Raw genomic sequence first — 16,950 nt, 5'->3', positions numbered from 1 at the left:
ATCATTTGAAAATATTTTCTTAGTGAAAGCCTACTCAAACCATAGAAGTATACAAGTTACTGTTCTTATTTATTTATTGATCTTCCTTGTGTTACCATGGAACTGGAATATCTCTGAACATTAATGAATTCAGCCTAACACGCAAGATGGGACTATGAGCATCTCTGCTGCCCAGGCAAGAAGCTGAGGCAGGGAATAGGAAGTGTTGGGTTGTCACATCTGCAACACAACTGTGTCACAAGAAACATCTGGAAATGGCCATTATCTCTCTTATTCTTTTGTCACTCAAGACTTTCCCCCCATTTTCCTTCTTTCTAGCTATTTCTCCCTAAAACTCTGCAATTGGCTGGTCTAATCAAAAGCTGATTCCTAAAACTTTCTGTGGTTATGCCAGGAAGCGCCTCCCTCACTGAAAATACGTTATCACATGATCTAAAGAGAAAAAAATTAATCTCTCTTTCCACCTCCCCCTTCCCAAAATGAGAAAAACAATCTCTACATCTCCTGACCCCCAGGTCAGATTAAACCCGGATGTCGAAGGAGAGACCTAGAAAGAGGTGCACATCCCTTCCAATGCGGATTTAAGGAGAAGCTGCACAAGTAGATGAACTGTTGAACTCAGTCCTCTGTCTTAAAAATACATTTCATTGGGATCGTTAATGCACAATATAAGTACCCAAAAGATGTAACAGAATTCTGAAATATGAATTAAGGACGTATTGCCATCTCCAGCAAAATAATAAAAGTAGAGAGATTAAGAGGCAAGCATATCTTTTTGAATTGTAAAATAGGTTTATAGGTCTTCTAATAACAACTTTTACTCAAACCTTACATAAATAGGCTTATATGATACAAATATTATGTGGGCTATGTGGAAACTACAAGGTCCCTAATCATGTTTAGGGATTACTTGACAGAACAGAGACATTTCATTCCTATTGGACCTAGGGATTACAGCAAAGAAACATCTAATATTCCATTTTTTAATTTCATGCATTTTTTATTTACTTTTAATGATGCTGTATATATTCATCATCCTGAAATATTAAAACAGTATGAAAAAAGTAATAAATTGGTGGAAAATTTAGGGAATGGGAATGCAACAGCACGCAAATCATACACTATCAAGTGCTTGATACACATTTAAAATTACTGTCTAGTACAGCAAAGCCAAATTCCTGGCAGATTTCTGAAGCGCAAAGTCACAATAAGAAGATCAGCAGAACAGACTGAAATAATAGAATATTCATCCCCCTAATCCATATGCAATTCTTTAGGGCTTTTTTTTAACAATGCATATGAGGTCTGACTGTATTCAGGATTTAAATAAGTTGTCTCTCTCTCTTTCTCACACACACACACACACTCTGTATTTTTGTAAAAAAAAAAAAGTATATACAGTTATCATTTCTGCTCTACTGCACCCACATTGACAAGGTTAGCACATCTCCTCACACCTCGGATGAAACAATAGCATTTTAAACAACAAAAGTGTTAAAAGAAATACATTTATTCATACCATTGAAACCTCCTGCAACAGCTGTGTTGAAAGGAAGGGGTCCAGTTGCCTGGGAAAGGGATTTTTTTGTTTAATTTTTTCTTAACTCTTTCCTACTTCGTTCTAAATAATTACTGGTTAATTTAAAGCAATCTCACATGTAGCTACTGGCAATAAAATTTTGAAATCAGTATTAATTCTTTGAGATCATGCCTTTCTCTCTAGACTGATGTAATTTGAGATCTAGTATTTTACAAAGGGACAGAGACCTAGAGACATGTAAATCATCACTCAAAAGACAGATGCTGATGATAACTATGATACATAGAAAATGTATTTGAGGATGGGTGACAGAGAGGTGTAGTATAAAACTTCTATTGCCATGCTTGAGATTACCAAATTACTTTCAAGTAGTGCAAAGGCACAACTGAGCTATAGATGTTCCTCCAGACAAGGGTATAAAAAGAAATTCATATCCTATCATATACAAACATGCAGAGACTGATCCTTAGGTCAAGCAGGCTTTACACAAGTTTAACTCTCTGATTAGGCTGCAAAATATCAAACACCACAAACTCATTTTATAAGTCATATAAAATGAAGATATAAAATGAATGCACCCAAACATAAGACGTTTGCACCAGTAATATATGTGTGGACTTGCTAAATAAAGGTGCCTCCATGTGATAATTACAATGGCCACACGCAGAAAGCTTTCACAACCATCACGACACTTCTTGTCACAACTCTGTTAGTGAGGCGAAGGAGCACTAGGACAGGTGATGGTACATGAAAAGCCATCTGGTAAGTGAGAAAGAGCAGCCACATCCTGAATATCCAAATGTAGCTACGTGCTATTTGTAGTAACAGGTCTCATGAGAAATGGCCCAGGGTGTAGATTGCTGCTGAGCATTTACCAGGGCTTTGGGTTCCTACCTGGTGAGGGACATGCTGATCCAACCCCTTTGAAATCATGCTCATGTGTTATTAGCCAGACTGTGATATCAGCTGACATTGCTATTCAAATTGCAAGGTTACTTTTTTAATTCAACACAGGCTAAACAAGCAACATAAGACATATTTAATAAAAATTTTTCCTTTTGCTAAGGAACCTGCTTACATGCCCATACTATGACACCATCTATTGACAGAAAGTCCACACTTACTGGTACTTATTGCTTACAGATATCTAATTATTACTGATAGATTCTGGGGGAAAAAATCCTAAGCATACTGAAATCCACAGGAGCAGTCCCCCAACAACAGGGCCAGAATAAATCCATCTGGTATGTATGTTTTTCAGCCACATAAGCAAAAGAATAAGCAAGAAAAGTGTGAGGTTGTACAAATGAACATAAAAGTTCTGCTAGAGAATATGATGAATAAACAGGGTCTATTAATGCACACTGAACTTTGGAGAGAAAGCCTGATAGACACCCTGCAGAACTGCATTGGACCGAATCTGAAAGGCACAGGTGGCAGCAGCTTTGATGCAAATGTACCACGGTTTTAAAAGACAGGGCAATTAAACAAAAGTGTGAAGTACCATCTCATTTTGGTGGGAGAGCAAAAAAAAAAGGCTACAGAAGGAAGTAGGGATTTATTGAAGAGCACCCAGTGAATACTAGGGTACGCCTGGAATACCTAAGTGCTACTCTTCCTTTTGCTATCCTTTATTTTACAGGACATAACACATAGCTATATGAGTTTTTATTTTAGTGAAGACAACAACTGTTTGTGACAGTGAAGGCTAGAAAAGAGCAGTAAAGCTTTTGCCCAAATACCATACTTTGTTCCAAAGCAGAGAGCTATAAAATCTTTTCTACAGGTGCTTGTAAATACAGTAAATACTTTTTAATGTGCACAAAGACTATTTTGTTTCCTTGTACAGATTCAGAGAAGTGGTTGAACCACATTCTTTAGAAAGCTTCTAAGCAAGCAACGCAAGACATATATTTGGAATAGGAAAGTTTAATCCTACTCATTAAAACATGACAAACTTATAATTAATTGAGAATGGAGTCAATAATGAGAACATTCCTCAATGTAATGATGTTGGTACTATCAGCTTGTAATATGGGAATACACTGTAGAAAGTGAAATATAATATGGAAAAATTAAAAGTCAGTTCAAAAAAAAGCAGCCCGAAAGTTTTGTCTTGGGTTCAATCTTTAAAACATGAATTTTAAATCCTCAAAAGTTACATTTTCCTGATAATACATTATGTTGTTTTCCTGTGATGAGGAATAATTCAAGGTCTTACATTGCCAGATTAATCTCTCAGCCAATATTTAGAAAAGGTTTCTCTTTGAGCTAATCAAACTTGACAAAAGCAATCTTCAAACTATGCCACATTCACTGATTTGTAAGATATCTCAAACTTGTGTTTTATTAAATGCAGTTTAAATTAGCAACAGCTCTAAATTCACCTGCTTATGACACCCCCTGAATCTCACAGACAGTACAAAAGGTAGGTAAAAAGACAGTACATGCAGATTAAAATTATTAGGACAAACTGCCTTTTTTTTTTTTTTTTAAATGAAAGATGCAGGTTTAGTTTTAAGATAGCACTCAGCTACATCCCTATTCCTCACATTACATTGCATTTTGAGGGGTAGTTGCTGATGACATTCTTAGCTGTCAAGTATCACAATGGTATCATTATGTTACAGGACATCACTCCAGAAGAGCAATGTTGTGATGGTACAGCTGTTACCACAAGAACAACTAGTAAGGAAGCACTACAGTACTGACTGGTAGGGAACACTATGGGGAAGCATGTATATACCATCCCAGTCTTCAGCTTCACCAACAGTTAGTGTTGGTAGTTTCCTTTCTTTCTATAAGTGGTCACATGTGTGCAAACAAGACTTTCCCACGTTTTGAGAACATGTTTAAATTTGGTTGCCTGACTCTGAGCACTAAAAGAGATTCCTGAGTTAGCAAAGATGAGCAGGAGAAAAAAACAACTGTGGGAGAGAAGTAAACATTAATTCTCTACTGTAAATGTTCTAAAAGGAAGTCAGGCCTCCAGCTTACTCTTCTTCTCAAGTCACACTTAAGTTCTGGACAAATAAGTTTCTGAGCTATTGACTCCCCTCTATTTCCTCATGGTTGTGTGCAACTGAGAAACTGCATTTATGGCAATGTCTATGATAAAATAATACAATATAATACAATACTCCATTAACAAAGACTCACGTGTATTAGAAGTTGTTACTGGAAGTCTTTTTCGGACTCAAGGAAGGATATCCAAATATTGGGTAATACACTCTGACTGGGAAGACTATCAATGAGTTTCTCAATTTGTTTATATAAATGGGCCAACAGTTTTAAAAGCACTTCAGAGCACTTAACTAAAGCAAACAAGCACTTGAACTTCAAATATATAGCAAGAGAAGCCATTGACAAGTATGACTTTACTTAGTAAATTCTAATATCTTTGCGACCTTTCATTCTTACAGTCTCTTCATGAACAGAAGAGGCCTCCTCTCAACTTCAGCTCTACTGCAAGATACAGAGTTAGTGGGGTGAGAAACCACCTATCCCCTTTTATTGCTTTTTGTAAAAGCAAACAGCTTTGTTTCTTCCTATACTGGGATCCTGGGTCTATAACAGTATCTACAAAGCAGCTTCTGATTTTGAAACCTAATTCTGTCTCTTATTTGGCCTTTAAAGTAGAATTTTTCCATATTATAAACCTAATTTTCCTTCATATCCACGGTAGCTAAGCCTTGATTTGGAAATATAATGTTTACCAAACACTGTCCTATTAATTCCCAACAGCTGTGGGAATAACTTGCTATACTCAGGAAAAGGGTGCCTTTGGTAAGCAGTCTCATCGTGGCACTAGTGTCACGTGCATCTTTTATGTCTTCATATTTATTACAGACTCCCTGGCTACTGTATTATATACAAACACATTGGTCATTTCCTAACAAAATTAGTGTGATTTCATTCACATACACTTTTCTGCCGATAAATCAGCATGTAAATCAATAAGATGAAAGATTATTCCGGAGTTTTGGACAGTATATTTTTTTGAAACTGATGTCTAGCTCAAGTACTAAGTTGGCCAGAAGAAGCCAGAAAGCGGTGTTTAAATCAAGTTTTTCTATTCAGTAGCAGGTACATGTTGTTCCCTAAAATCCTGCAACATATTTTGATTTTTATTTCCCTCTGAATGCGTTTTGAACACAGTGGCAGAAAAGAGGTGACAGAATAAACCCTTACTTTAACCTGGTCATTACTATCTTACAGAAAGGAAACAAAGTATTTTAAGCTATATTCTGGAGCTCATTGGCCCCACTGGGATTTCAGTTTGCTAGTTTTAGGGTACATGCAGCATGTTCTAATGGTGGTACTCGCTGAATGGGATTTGTACTCATTAGCCCAGTAAGGGACACTCTTGAAACCCCACTTAGGTAGGAAAAAATCCACAGATGACATGGTTTAAAATATGAACTACTCAGTGCAAAAGCCTCAGACTACACACAGTTCCTAAAAGAAATAGGTTTGAAAACTCTTTGAAATACCATGTTAGTTATAATTGGGTTTTAATGTATAAAATGGCTCAGTAATTTAAATGTTTGGAAAAGAAAACAGTCTTTCCTAGAGTTTATGAAGTGATAAGTCTATTTCTTAGAATGATTAACTACATAACCTGATTTCAAACATGAGCATCTCCTGGCATATGCTCTCCACAGCTGACACTGTGAGAGCATACAGTTTTACCAAATTAATATTCCAGGACCCAGTTCTGATATTAAAACTCCCATTCCTCCCTCCCTTGACTAAGTGCCTTGGTTTCTACAGTAGTAATTTTACTTCCTACTTTTAAACAACAAGTGAAATCAGGCTTAAGCTCTGTTCCTCATGCATTTTGGTCTACTGAACGACCAATTAGATTTGTATGTACAGGATACATATCATAACATTTCCACTAGAAACTAAAAAAAAAAAAAAAAAAAAAACCAAACAAAAAACAAACCAAAACCCTGAAAATTAATAACATTCCAGGGTAATACAATACTCATTTGTTTATAGAAAAATTTTTAGTAACGAATGCATATTAGAAAACCAGATGAAGTACAGCCAGGACACCATAAAAATGCTTTTGGGGAAGAATTCCCCAAATAATGTCCCATTTTAGAACAGTGATAAAACAAGACTATGAAAAAAGAAAATGTAATTCAGTTTTGAACACACTGCAAATAAGTAACAAGATCTAATAATTTAGAAAGCCCTTCAAGAGCCCATGGCTTTGGTAGAAATGAATTAAAGGGTGAGGTGGAATTAAAGAATAGAAGAATAAACTTAGACAAGATGAACTGAGAGAGAAGAAGAGACAAAAAGCAGTGAAAAGAAACAGATCCAGGGAATGTACTGGTCTACTTCTTTCTAAGAATAGATTCATCAACAGAATATCTGTATGCACTAACACCTACTTTAAGCATCCTGAATTCTGATCCGATTTCCAGAGATGGTAAATACATATTAAAAAAAAAATACTTAAATTGCTCATTACTAGAAATAGATTTGCATGAGAAAAGTGCAGAGTTATATTCCCATTTCATTTATGAATATTAAGCTCATAAAATGAAGTCTCAAAGTAAGTCCTAACTTCCAGGCTAACACTTCCCTCCCGCTGGTGACAGCATCATTGCCCCTGTGACCTGGGAAATAACATATAGAGTGACCACAGGGAGCAGGCAGTTTGTTTGAGCCCAGCAAAACCTGAAGAAGAGTTTAGGATATGAGTGTGAGGATTTGCAGTTCTGTTCAGTATTCAAAGGCAAACAAATAGAGAAACATCCAAGTGGGAAACACCATCAACAGTAAAAGGCCTGACTTTATTCATCTGAGCTCCTGACAACACAGGTCAGGGGCAAATAGCTCAACCCAGTCAGAAACCTGGGGCCATTCAGTAGAAGTGGAAGGATCTGCTCAAGTGGAGCAACTTCCAAGGTGCTAAAAACCAGCAGTTAATTTACCTGCTGCTTTAGAGAGTAGCTCAGGGATCTAAATTTTTGTTTTCTTATACTTCCAGCTCTAAGCTAATCATTAGGATGTCTGAATTGTCTTCATCCCCTGAACACTACATGTGAGAACTCTAATTTTGTGTTCTAGCACCTTAAGCACAGTTGCTTATATAGTTAAGAGTCACCTTAGTGTTCTTCAAAACTACATGAAAGTATGAGACAGCCCATTGTTTTGACGGTAAAAGTTTGTTTTACCAAAGACAGCAGCTTGTCAACTTCTAGGACCTTCAGCCACTAATCTCTCTCTCATACTTAAGTGTCTAACACATTTCCTTTTTTTAAACTTACTGAACGTTTACAGCAGCCAAAATGCATTTTTTAAACATAACTAAAACGCTGTCTCTGGTCACCCTGGACTCTAGGAAGGTTCAAGAGCAGGACCAAAATTTAAAAGGTTAGTTTCAAGATTAAGCATGAGCCATTGCTGCGTCTGAAGTGATACAATTCAGGAGGCAAACAATCCCCACACTGCTGGCTGTGGTCTCCCACCTCCCCCCCCCCAGCAGCTCCTGCGTGCTCATTTCACCAGACAAATCGCAGAGGAGAGGGAGCGAACCCCCTTCATGGACTCACCATCCTTTTCTAGTCACATTCACTACGCATTGCATTAGAAAATCGTAACGGTGTTAAAATATTTTGGCAGGATTTGTTATGGCCAGATCACTCACTTCCTTTGGGACACACAAAGCCTCCTCTGGCAATGAAACAGCCCAAATGTCAGCAAATCCTATAGAACAGAAAACGGTCTGTCAATGTAAAGCCTAAATGAATCTCCAATTAAACAAAACAAAACTGCAAAACATAAAAATGCATATACTGAAAAAAGAAACTACCTAGATGTGTTCACTTTTTATTAAGGTTTCTTTTTTTTTCCTCCCACCCTCCAGAAACTTTTGAACAGCATTACAATGAATTCATCACAAGGTGCTATTAGAGCACAAGCTCCCTCCAAGTGTTACCAATTCACGGACAGATTAGAGGGCACATTAATAACATAGTTAATATGAAGTGTTTAGAGCCTTTACGTCGGTGACAAATACGACTCAGCCAAATTTCCTGACCATTGAGGCCACGGAGGAACAATTTGGTAGATTTCATCAACAGTTCTAATTATGTTCCTGTCAAGTCGAGAACAAAGTAATCCATAACTGGGGGGCTGCTCGGAGACAGTGCCACGCGAGAGTAATTTATGCCCAGGGCCCTCGCTGTAGTTAGTGTGCACAACACTTGACTAACAAGTGGGTTCAAAAGAAGGAATTTGTTAGGGAAAACGCAGTCCTCCAGCTCTGAGCAGCTCATCAGGTGCAGGCTTAGCAGGAGTTATGAGGCAAAGTCTTCTTGTTTATACAAGCATCTAAAGTCCACGCTGGCCTCAGCGGGTTTTAAACCATAGGATTTCAGCCCAAAGTGTGGCACAGGCTTCTGCTGGAGCTAGGCAAGCTTGCTACCAATGCCAGGGTGCAACCCAGCCCCTTTTAAAATCAACTCAGTCCTTGGGACATCAGCAGTACCACTTCAGAGGCTGAGCGGTACCAATGCCCTTTTGCAATCCTATAAATAACACACTAATGAAAGATGCAAAGGGATTATAGTAACAGTAAACTGTCACAATATACAATGTATTTCTTACCACAGCCCAACTGGGAAACAGGCTGAGAAAGGGAAGGGGCGGGGGGAGGAAGGTAAATGGGGGAGAAGATGTCATGTAATTTTGAGTCATTTTCCACTGTGATCTATATTGGGATACGGCTTCTATCCTTTCAAACAGGATCATTTTATATATGACACTCCTGCTGCATTTCACAAAAAGGCAGGAATGTCTCCTCTAGTGCTAAAAGCGTAAAGCCTGGCAGTGGTCATTCAAAACTGGTTACTTGCATATGTAGTGAGATGTTAGAAAAAGTTAAATGCAACATCAGCAAAAAAAAATTAGATCCGTGTGAGAAATACAAAACACTTAATGGGTTTTAAAGCATAGTTTTATGAAGGTAGCTGTGGGCATACACTACTGTCAGTAGTTTTAGGTTTTAATTTAACAAGACAAAAACCACAGCACTTAAAAAAAAATAAAATAAATAAAAAAAAAAGAGGTAATTTTTACAGCTCGCTCTTTCATAGTGAAGGAAGAAAGCTTAAAAAAGTGTTACCAAGTAACCAAAGCAACAGCCTACTTCAGTGGACCGAACACCAGCTCAGATAAAGGCAGTGCTCAAACCAAGGACCTGTTTCAGACTGACTTGCCATGCAGACTCAGGAAGCTCGCCTTCTTTACCCACATTCCCCACTGGTAGAACAGGTGTAAAGGCAAGGACGTTGTGCTCACATGACGTATCTTGCCAATGGATTTTTGACTACACAAACGTTACTGGCTTCACTAAACTATTGGTTTTAGTTCACATATTAAATTACTAGTTAACTATTGGCACAGAGGAAATAGTGCAGAGTGCAGCTGTGGAGCACTACATCAAAACCCTGAGCTCCTTACACAACCTATTACAGTTTCTTACCCAGATTTGCTTGAACCTGTAAAATCTCTGAAGTTAAGTCTAGGGACTTTCCCAGCACCTACTGAGTGGGACAGTAGTAGTCTCGTACAACTGAAGCTTCACAGAATTATGATTACTGGAACCCAAGGATAAATAAAGCAACGGCGGCTTAAGCTTCACAAAGAGGCAAAGAAGAAATGGAAGGACACAGTCCCATTCTGCAGATATGAAAAGAGAAACCTCTCTGCAAGTAAGACAGGCTAATTCAGAAGCCAAGCGATGCCTGGACGTTATAATTCCCAGACTCGTGATCCAGTCACAAGACATGTTTCCTTTCCTGGTGAAATGTCATGCTGCCACATGCTTCTGTTACAGAACGCATCTTAACCAAGTGTAGCAAAAGCATGATGATCCCATTAAGTATCTAACATCTAATACCTTGTGAAAACTAATTTAGTGCTTTATCAAATCTCTAGTTTGTATGTAGAGCATAAACTGGTTACATTTGCTAATAGGGCAGATTGACCTATCCCATATATTATCAAACCACATCAAAGTCTGCTGGAGGATGTAGCCTTAGCTACTTATTATCCCTTGCATTAACTCTCTCACTAGCTACTCGACCAATATATTTTCCTGTAATACATCTGTCATGATTTTGCAGGGAAATCAGCAATTCTGAACGGTGCAGCAGTTAGATAACAGGACTAAACCCATCATGGTCTCCTGGCTTTCCAATCTACTGTTAACTGGCACGGACAGAAGCCCTTAGAGCTGGGCTTGCACAACAGCACACCACTGCTGAGCCTCAGAGATTCGGCCTCTTAGGTAGATTTGTATTTTTAGAGCTTGAGTAATTCACATGATTTCTTCATGATTTATTACACATGAAGTAAATAAAGTTAGATGCCAACACCCTCAAATTTACAAGATTTTTTTTTTCTTCCTTTTGGCAGAAAAGGGTCATATTTTGCAAGAGAACATGTGGCCTAGTAATCAGGAAAAAGAGGGCTAGGATATTAGTAACAACAACGTGAGGAATATTAGATCCAATGAGAACATCTTTCTTGGCTTGGATGCTACGCAATCGTATTCCCATGTGTTTATTTAGGGTCTTATTAGCACACTGTATAATGAATTATATATCTTGAAGCCAAGTTTCTAACTGTCTGAAAACTTGCATATATGGCTAACAGAGGGTTTGGTTGCTTGTTTTGTTTTAAAATCACAATCACTACTATTTTCTACTAGATTGTGTTTGTCTTTGGACTTGGAAACCCTGAACCATTGTCCATGGGTCTCCTACTGACCTTTCTGACCATCTGACCACCTATGACCACTGTAACCCAGGAGTTAGTGGTAGAACACGAAAAATAAACTAAAATGACAAAATACTCCCTCTTCAAAAAGAAATCCACTCAATAGAAATAAAAGATGCTTCTCTCACTTTGCATATGTGATTACATGTAGTTCTGAAATATCATTATATCCATGGTACAACCCTAGTCGTTCACATTTATTCCTACATTTATTTTCTCTATGTAAAGCTTCTCAAGCGCTGTCATCTACTTTTCCCTTATAAATTCTGGCCCTCCATGTCTTTAAACACTAATATAAACAAGTAAAAGGCATTTGTGGGGGGATGTTGGGGATGTTATTAGAAGTTTTGCATAGTTTCTTAGTGATCTCTTGAGCCATTGACGATGGATCGCTTTTAATCCAGAAAATATTAAAAACTGTGGTTTAGTATCACCAACTCGGGCAGGCCGATACAGAGACTCTTCTACTGGGTAAAACTTCTAACAAGTAAACTTTTAGCCAGGGGGGAATGAATTAGATAACAACAACTAAAAGGCGGGCAGTGAGTTAAAACATCACAATTCTACCTTACTGAATTGAACTGCAAGTCTTTGGAGCTTTATCCCCCCCTTCCTTTCCCTCTATATTTTTCTTCTTCTGTTTTTATGTTGAAATCACAGGAACTACGCAGCCTAGCAAGGCTGTAATCACTCAGCAGGAACCTGGCACAAGCACAATGCAACCACCAGCCAGGCAGCAGGAAACTGAAGGAAATCTCTCTCCCTCCCCCCTTGGTTTCTTAAAAGGGGCTCGGCGTGAATGAATCTTCCCGGTAGCCACCAACAATTTCTTATTCCTTCCGAGCAATCATCAATTTCAGCATCAAGTGGTTTAGTGGCTCTACAACTGGTAGTGGCAGCGGAGTAAGCCCAGCATGCAAACGTTTTGGCTAATTTAAAACCCTTGTGCTGCCGAATCAAACATGACAAGACAACAGTAAAAAGAGAGGCTATTATCCCAAATGAGAGTCGGCGGATGGCTGAAATTGGCTTGAGTGGCAGAGACAAAAGAGGTGGAAGGAGCAGGGACAACCAAGCATGATAATACCAGATACAGCATGCACTTTCTCCCCCACTCCCAGTGCATTCATATATATAGCTACCTGGAAGAAAAAAGGCAATGTTTCTGAGTTTCATGGCCGGGCAGAAAAAAATACACTTAAAAAGATTCAAAATAAATTAATACCTGGTAAAACATCAGCCTCATGGGTATAGAGAAACATAACTTAAAGACATCACCTTTTCAACAGAATCCATAACACTCTGAAGACAAAACTGTCATTTCCTACCTGAATTCATGTCTTGCTATCCCAAGTTCATTCCCATGAGTTGAGAAGCAACTGATTTAGGATAGAATAGCCTTAAAATAAGAATAATCTGTGCTGTGGCTACTGGAGAATAGCTGCTATGCACAATGAGCTCAAAAAGAGCCCAGATCTCTAAGAGCTGCTGGGGAGAAAACATGGAAGGCAGAGGAATTAATTTTGCAAGGCATTTGGGAGACCACAAGCATTCTCATGATGTTGAGAGCCATGAACCCTGGTGATGGCTTGCAGCTCACAGAACGATGACCTATGGGATCACTGGAGAGCAAGCAAGTTGTCTTTTGCAAGATTAACAATTTAAAAGTGCTGAAATTAATTTTGTTTAATAGCTGTGGGTGCAGACTCCTTACAAAGTAGGTTGCAAGGTCAGCAAGCCTCCTAAAGCCTTTTAAAATGCAGCTTTTTATAGGGACAGTAGATTTAGGGTGGCTTAGGGCTTAAAGATCTAAAAAGCAAGAGAAGGGTAAGAGGTCATTTCCTACCACTTCCAAATCTTGGATAAAGACATCTTCTCTGTTTTGCTTCTCACTCTATGACACACACTTATTGGGACATTCAGAGCTACTTGAGGCAGTATGGGTTTCTTAGGGTAAGCAAGGTGAAAAAAGACATTAAAATCAAACATGAGAACTAGATTAACCAGTACATAGAAAGCTTATCAGACTCATACTGGAACGTGCCTACCTGCATTGCAAAAAAAAGCAGTGAGAGGGGAAGAAAAAGTCTAGGAGAATGAGAGACTGGGAGGGGGAAGACAAGGGCAGGGAGAGTTCTCACACTCTTGCCATCATTCAGAAGTAGTTCACCTGTGATTCACATCTGCCTTATATGAGATCATTACACTCTAAATTACTGTACTGTAAAGAGTGTTTTGAGGAACAGCTGGGCTCAACACTAAAACCAAAACCAACCATTTAAAAGGCACTTGATCAGCTTCACACAATAGTACATGTGAGTTATCACCCACAACACACCAAAATCTGCTCATTAGTGTTCCCTTATAGGACACTTTTGCCCTACATTTTTAGCAACAGCATCCAACTAATTGCACTGGTAAAGTTCATAGTGAGTGCAAGTTTGGGAAATAGAAACAGGACATTTGTTTTGCACAACTCTGTATGATGGTCTGAATTTGCTGAAATTAAGCAACATTGCCTTGAAAAATATTTGCATTTGTGCATTTGGACCTGTGTGAAAGGTGGACTCATGAATTCAGATAGGAGTCCAACCCCCCAAAAGCATGCACCCCAATGCAAAAAACATTCAGTGTTTATAGATACCCACTTGGTCTTGCAAACAAATATTCCCAGGGAACCGAGAACTCCAGGTGAGGAGTTGATCACAATGGATACAGCATGTGGGTTTGTTTCATCCCGCCCACTTTCTTCTGAAGTTTTCCCCCACAATGTGAAGGAAACACAGCACTTAGTTTTCAAAGAACAAACCAAAACCAGTAACAGGCTAAGCATTGGACATGCCAGCTGTCAATACACAGCCCACTCCGGGACAGGTAAGTGTCACCCAACAGAAAAGCCCATATCTCTCAGCCATACAGGCAAGCAGAAACACTTGAGCCTTTGCAGCATGTTGTCCTGCGTAACCAAACGTAGTTGCTACGATCCTGCAGACGGAGGGGGCCCCTTCCCTGGCAATGAGGTAACTGACGGTCATTAGAGAGGACAGAATTAATTCTGCTGCAAGGCTGGCGCTGACAGTGGCCGAAGTGAGCGTGCCAGCCATTTTTCTCAGCCTCTTCCACAGGGAGCTGGAACAAAGAAAGGAGCCCCTGGGAAATCCTGAAGACACCACAAGAAAATAATTTTAGATGCGTATGAATACTGCCACGAAATGCTGTGTGCTTTCAGGCTGACATACGCTGCTGTATGCAGTGTTTGTTCCCTTTTTTTGTCTGAAAGTTGAATTCATATCTTTAGACAGCACTGCAAGAAAAGTCCAGTTCACAGTTCAGCAAGGAACTGCTTAAAAGGCAAGCCTGATACAGGTCCTTAGGGCACCTCATCCATCCTGCACTTGGATGGCATTCTCCATCAAGGGACCCCATTAGGAAGGAAGGGCAAACTGAAATCCTAACCCAAAGCAGCCTGAAACAGCACCAACATACTGGTATAGCAGCGATGGATGAGTCTCCATTTGTCTTCAAAGCATGGGAAGCCAATATATCTGCTTCATAGCAAACTGAACTTTACTTTCCAACCTTGTAGTGTACTTAAAACTAAAACGTATATCATCTTTCTATCTGGGGATAAGGCAGTAGAGAAGTGTCAACCAAGACTCCAATTAAACTGATTGGAAGTGACGCACTTCCAATGCAACTCCATACAGCAAAACACCCTGAGATACACTCTCTGTGTTTAAAATCAATTGCCCAGGAAGGCATCACCACAAGCTACAGAAGGTTTCTTTACCCCTCCATACAATGGAGTAACTCAGAAGCATCTTATGCTCGTACAGAGCTTCCTGGAAAAAGCAGTTGCTGTAGGAATGCTATCAATACCGGAGGTATCACAGATTCCTACTCTCCCTAGAGAAGGTTAGGCCCTTCCAAGCAGGAAGAAACGATATGTTTGTTCTGTGGCCAAAGTAATTATAGACTTGCCTATATTGCTTTATATTTCTCTTTTCATAAAAGAGCTTTGTATCGGTGTAGAACAAGCAGAGTTGAGAGACTGTAAGTCTCCAATCTAAACTTAGGTCTGGCAGAAGTAGAAACAGCTTCACTCGCTTCAGGAAAGGTGATTCTGTTTATACAAGGACTGAACATGGCCAAACGAGCTTCCTTCAACACTGTTCGTTAAAATATTTAAGCTGAGGCAGGTGTAATGTCCTCATGGATAAAATACAAATAAGTATACATCTCTGGATGCTAGTGTAGCAAGCATGTAATGTTACAGGAGAAACTCACATTCTTCATCCATGGGGGCAGTTTCAAGAAGAATATAGAGATTCAAATACTGTAACGTGAAACACATATTATGTTTTTGAAAGCTGGTCATCTGCTTATAGGAATTTCTATCCAGGGCTCATATTTACATTTGAGTGGTATTTATTGTTCCAGGTGAGATCCTCCTGCACCAGGAGCTGTAAAAGTGCAATGAGAGAAGACCACCATGACCAATACAAACTGCAATTCGAAGAGGCCAGCCAGAGAGCTGCTGGGAACACACATTTCTTGTGCTCCAGCCAGGAGCCTAAACCTAAAGGTTATCCTGTCCTAGTGTAGCACCATATCACCTCTAGCGCCAGTAAGGCTGACCAGAACTGTATATATCTACCTGCCTATTCAATTCATATCAGGAATAAAGGAGAAAGAAAAAAAGGAGAGAAAAAAAAAACAGCAAGGTCAGGTACTTACTTATGAGCCACATACCTGGTATGAGTAACAGGAACTTCACATGGACCCAAACCCCCCAACCTGACACCAGAAACTGCCTCCTCCTGCTCAGTGCACAATTAATTGTTTATGTCAGCTCGCCCCAAACACCAGACCAGTTCTCTTCCTATCTGTTTTCAAGATCACAAAAACACCTCTCACCAAAAGCCTTTTTATGCATATGTGCTTATTGCCTCTGAATACAGCAAGAAGGTTAATCTAGGTATTCTGCTCATCTACAAAATCCAACTAGTTTGGACTAAAGCAAGAAGAGCTATGGAGCTATATTCTCTGACATGCTAAGAAAACTTCATCATAAGTAACTGCAAAAAACATATGAATGAAATGTCTAACAAGACTGTCCCAAACCTCATACTAAAACTCCTTGCCTCAAAGTTTTGACATTTTTTCCCATAAACGGCAAACTTTGAATTAGTCCTGGCCAGCAAGACTGGGAGAGTATTGTATTCTCTAGTGGGAGAATACAAGAGCCACCCTCTTCCATCTGATTCTAGTTGGGATCGAACACTTTCCTCATGAAAAAAAGGTGTTGCCTTAAAAGATTTTTTTCCCCACTCAGCCTGTAAAGTTCTGAAGACCTCTCAAAAAAAGTCTCTACAGACGACAGCGAAACATGAAATCCAACCACCCCCTCACCATTGCTGTGCCTCAGCACTATATGCCCACACTATAGCACTTTTTTTTAATGACTTGCAAAAAAAGCAGGAGAGGGGAGAGGTGGAAAAATGAAACCGAGATCTTGACAGAAAACAAAAGAAAGGAGACCTAAATCAGCCAGCCTCAGCTGTAAATGATTTCCATAAGCTTCTGCCTCTGTGTGACACAGGTGA

The 16,950-nt window shown here is 39.2% G+C and overlaps 1 protein-coding gene across 35 annotated transcripts in view; it reads right to left on the bottom strand.

The window, feature by feature from the left end:
- The window catches only part of ESRRG (estrogen related receptor gamma), a 397,162-nt gene that overhangs the window by 223,950 nt on the left and 156,262 nt on the right, over positions 1-16,950 (bottom strand). For 10 of the 35 annotated variants that reach the window (XM_064648200.1, XM_064648195.1, XM_064648191.1 and 7 more), the window contains one exon: positions 8,113-8,266. The exons of 18 other annotated variants lie outside the window; for them this stretch is intronic. In XM_064648200.1, the coding sequence (XP_064504270.1) occupies positions 8,113-8,147 (35 nt within the window). In that variant the 5' untranslated portion in view covers positions 8,148-8,266. Of the gene's footprint in view, positions 1-8,112; positions 8,268-16,950 lie in introns of those variants that run through there. 7 more of the 35 variants (XM_064648206.1, XM_064648184.1, XM_064648185.1 and 4 more) reach the window with 2 other exon arrangements.

Source organism: Pseudopipra pipra, chromosome 3, assembly GCF_036250125.1.
Source record: "Pseudopipra pipra isolate bDixPip1 chromosome 3, bDixPip1.hap1, whole genome shotgun sequence".
NCBI classification, from domain to species: Eukaryota; Metazoa; Chordata; class Aves; order Passeriformes; family Pipridae; genus Pseudopipra; species Pseudopipra pipra.
The sequence above is the reverse complement of the archived record's forward strand: the minus strand, read 5'-3'. Positions and strand labels throughout refer to the sequence as shown.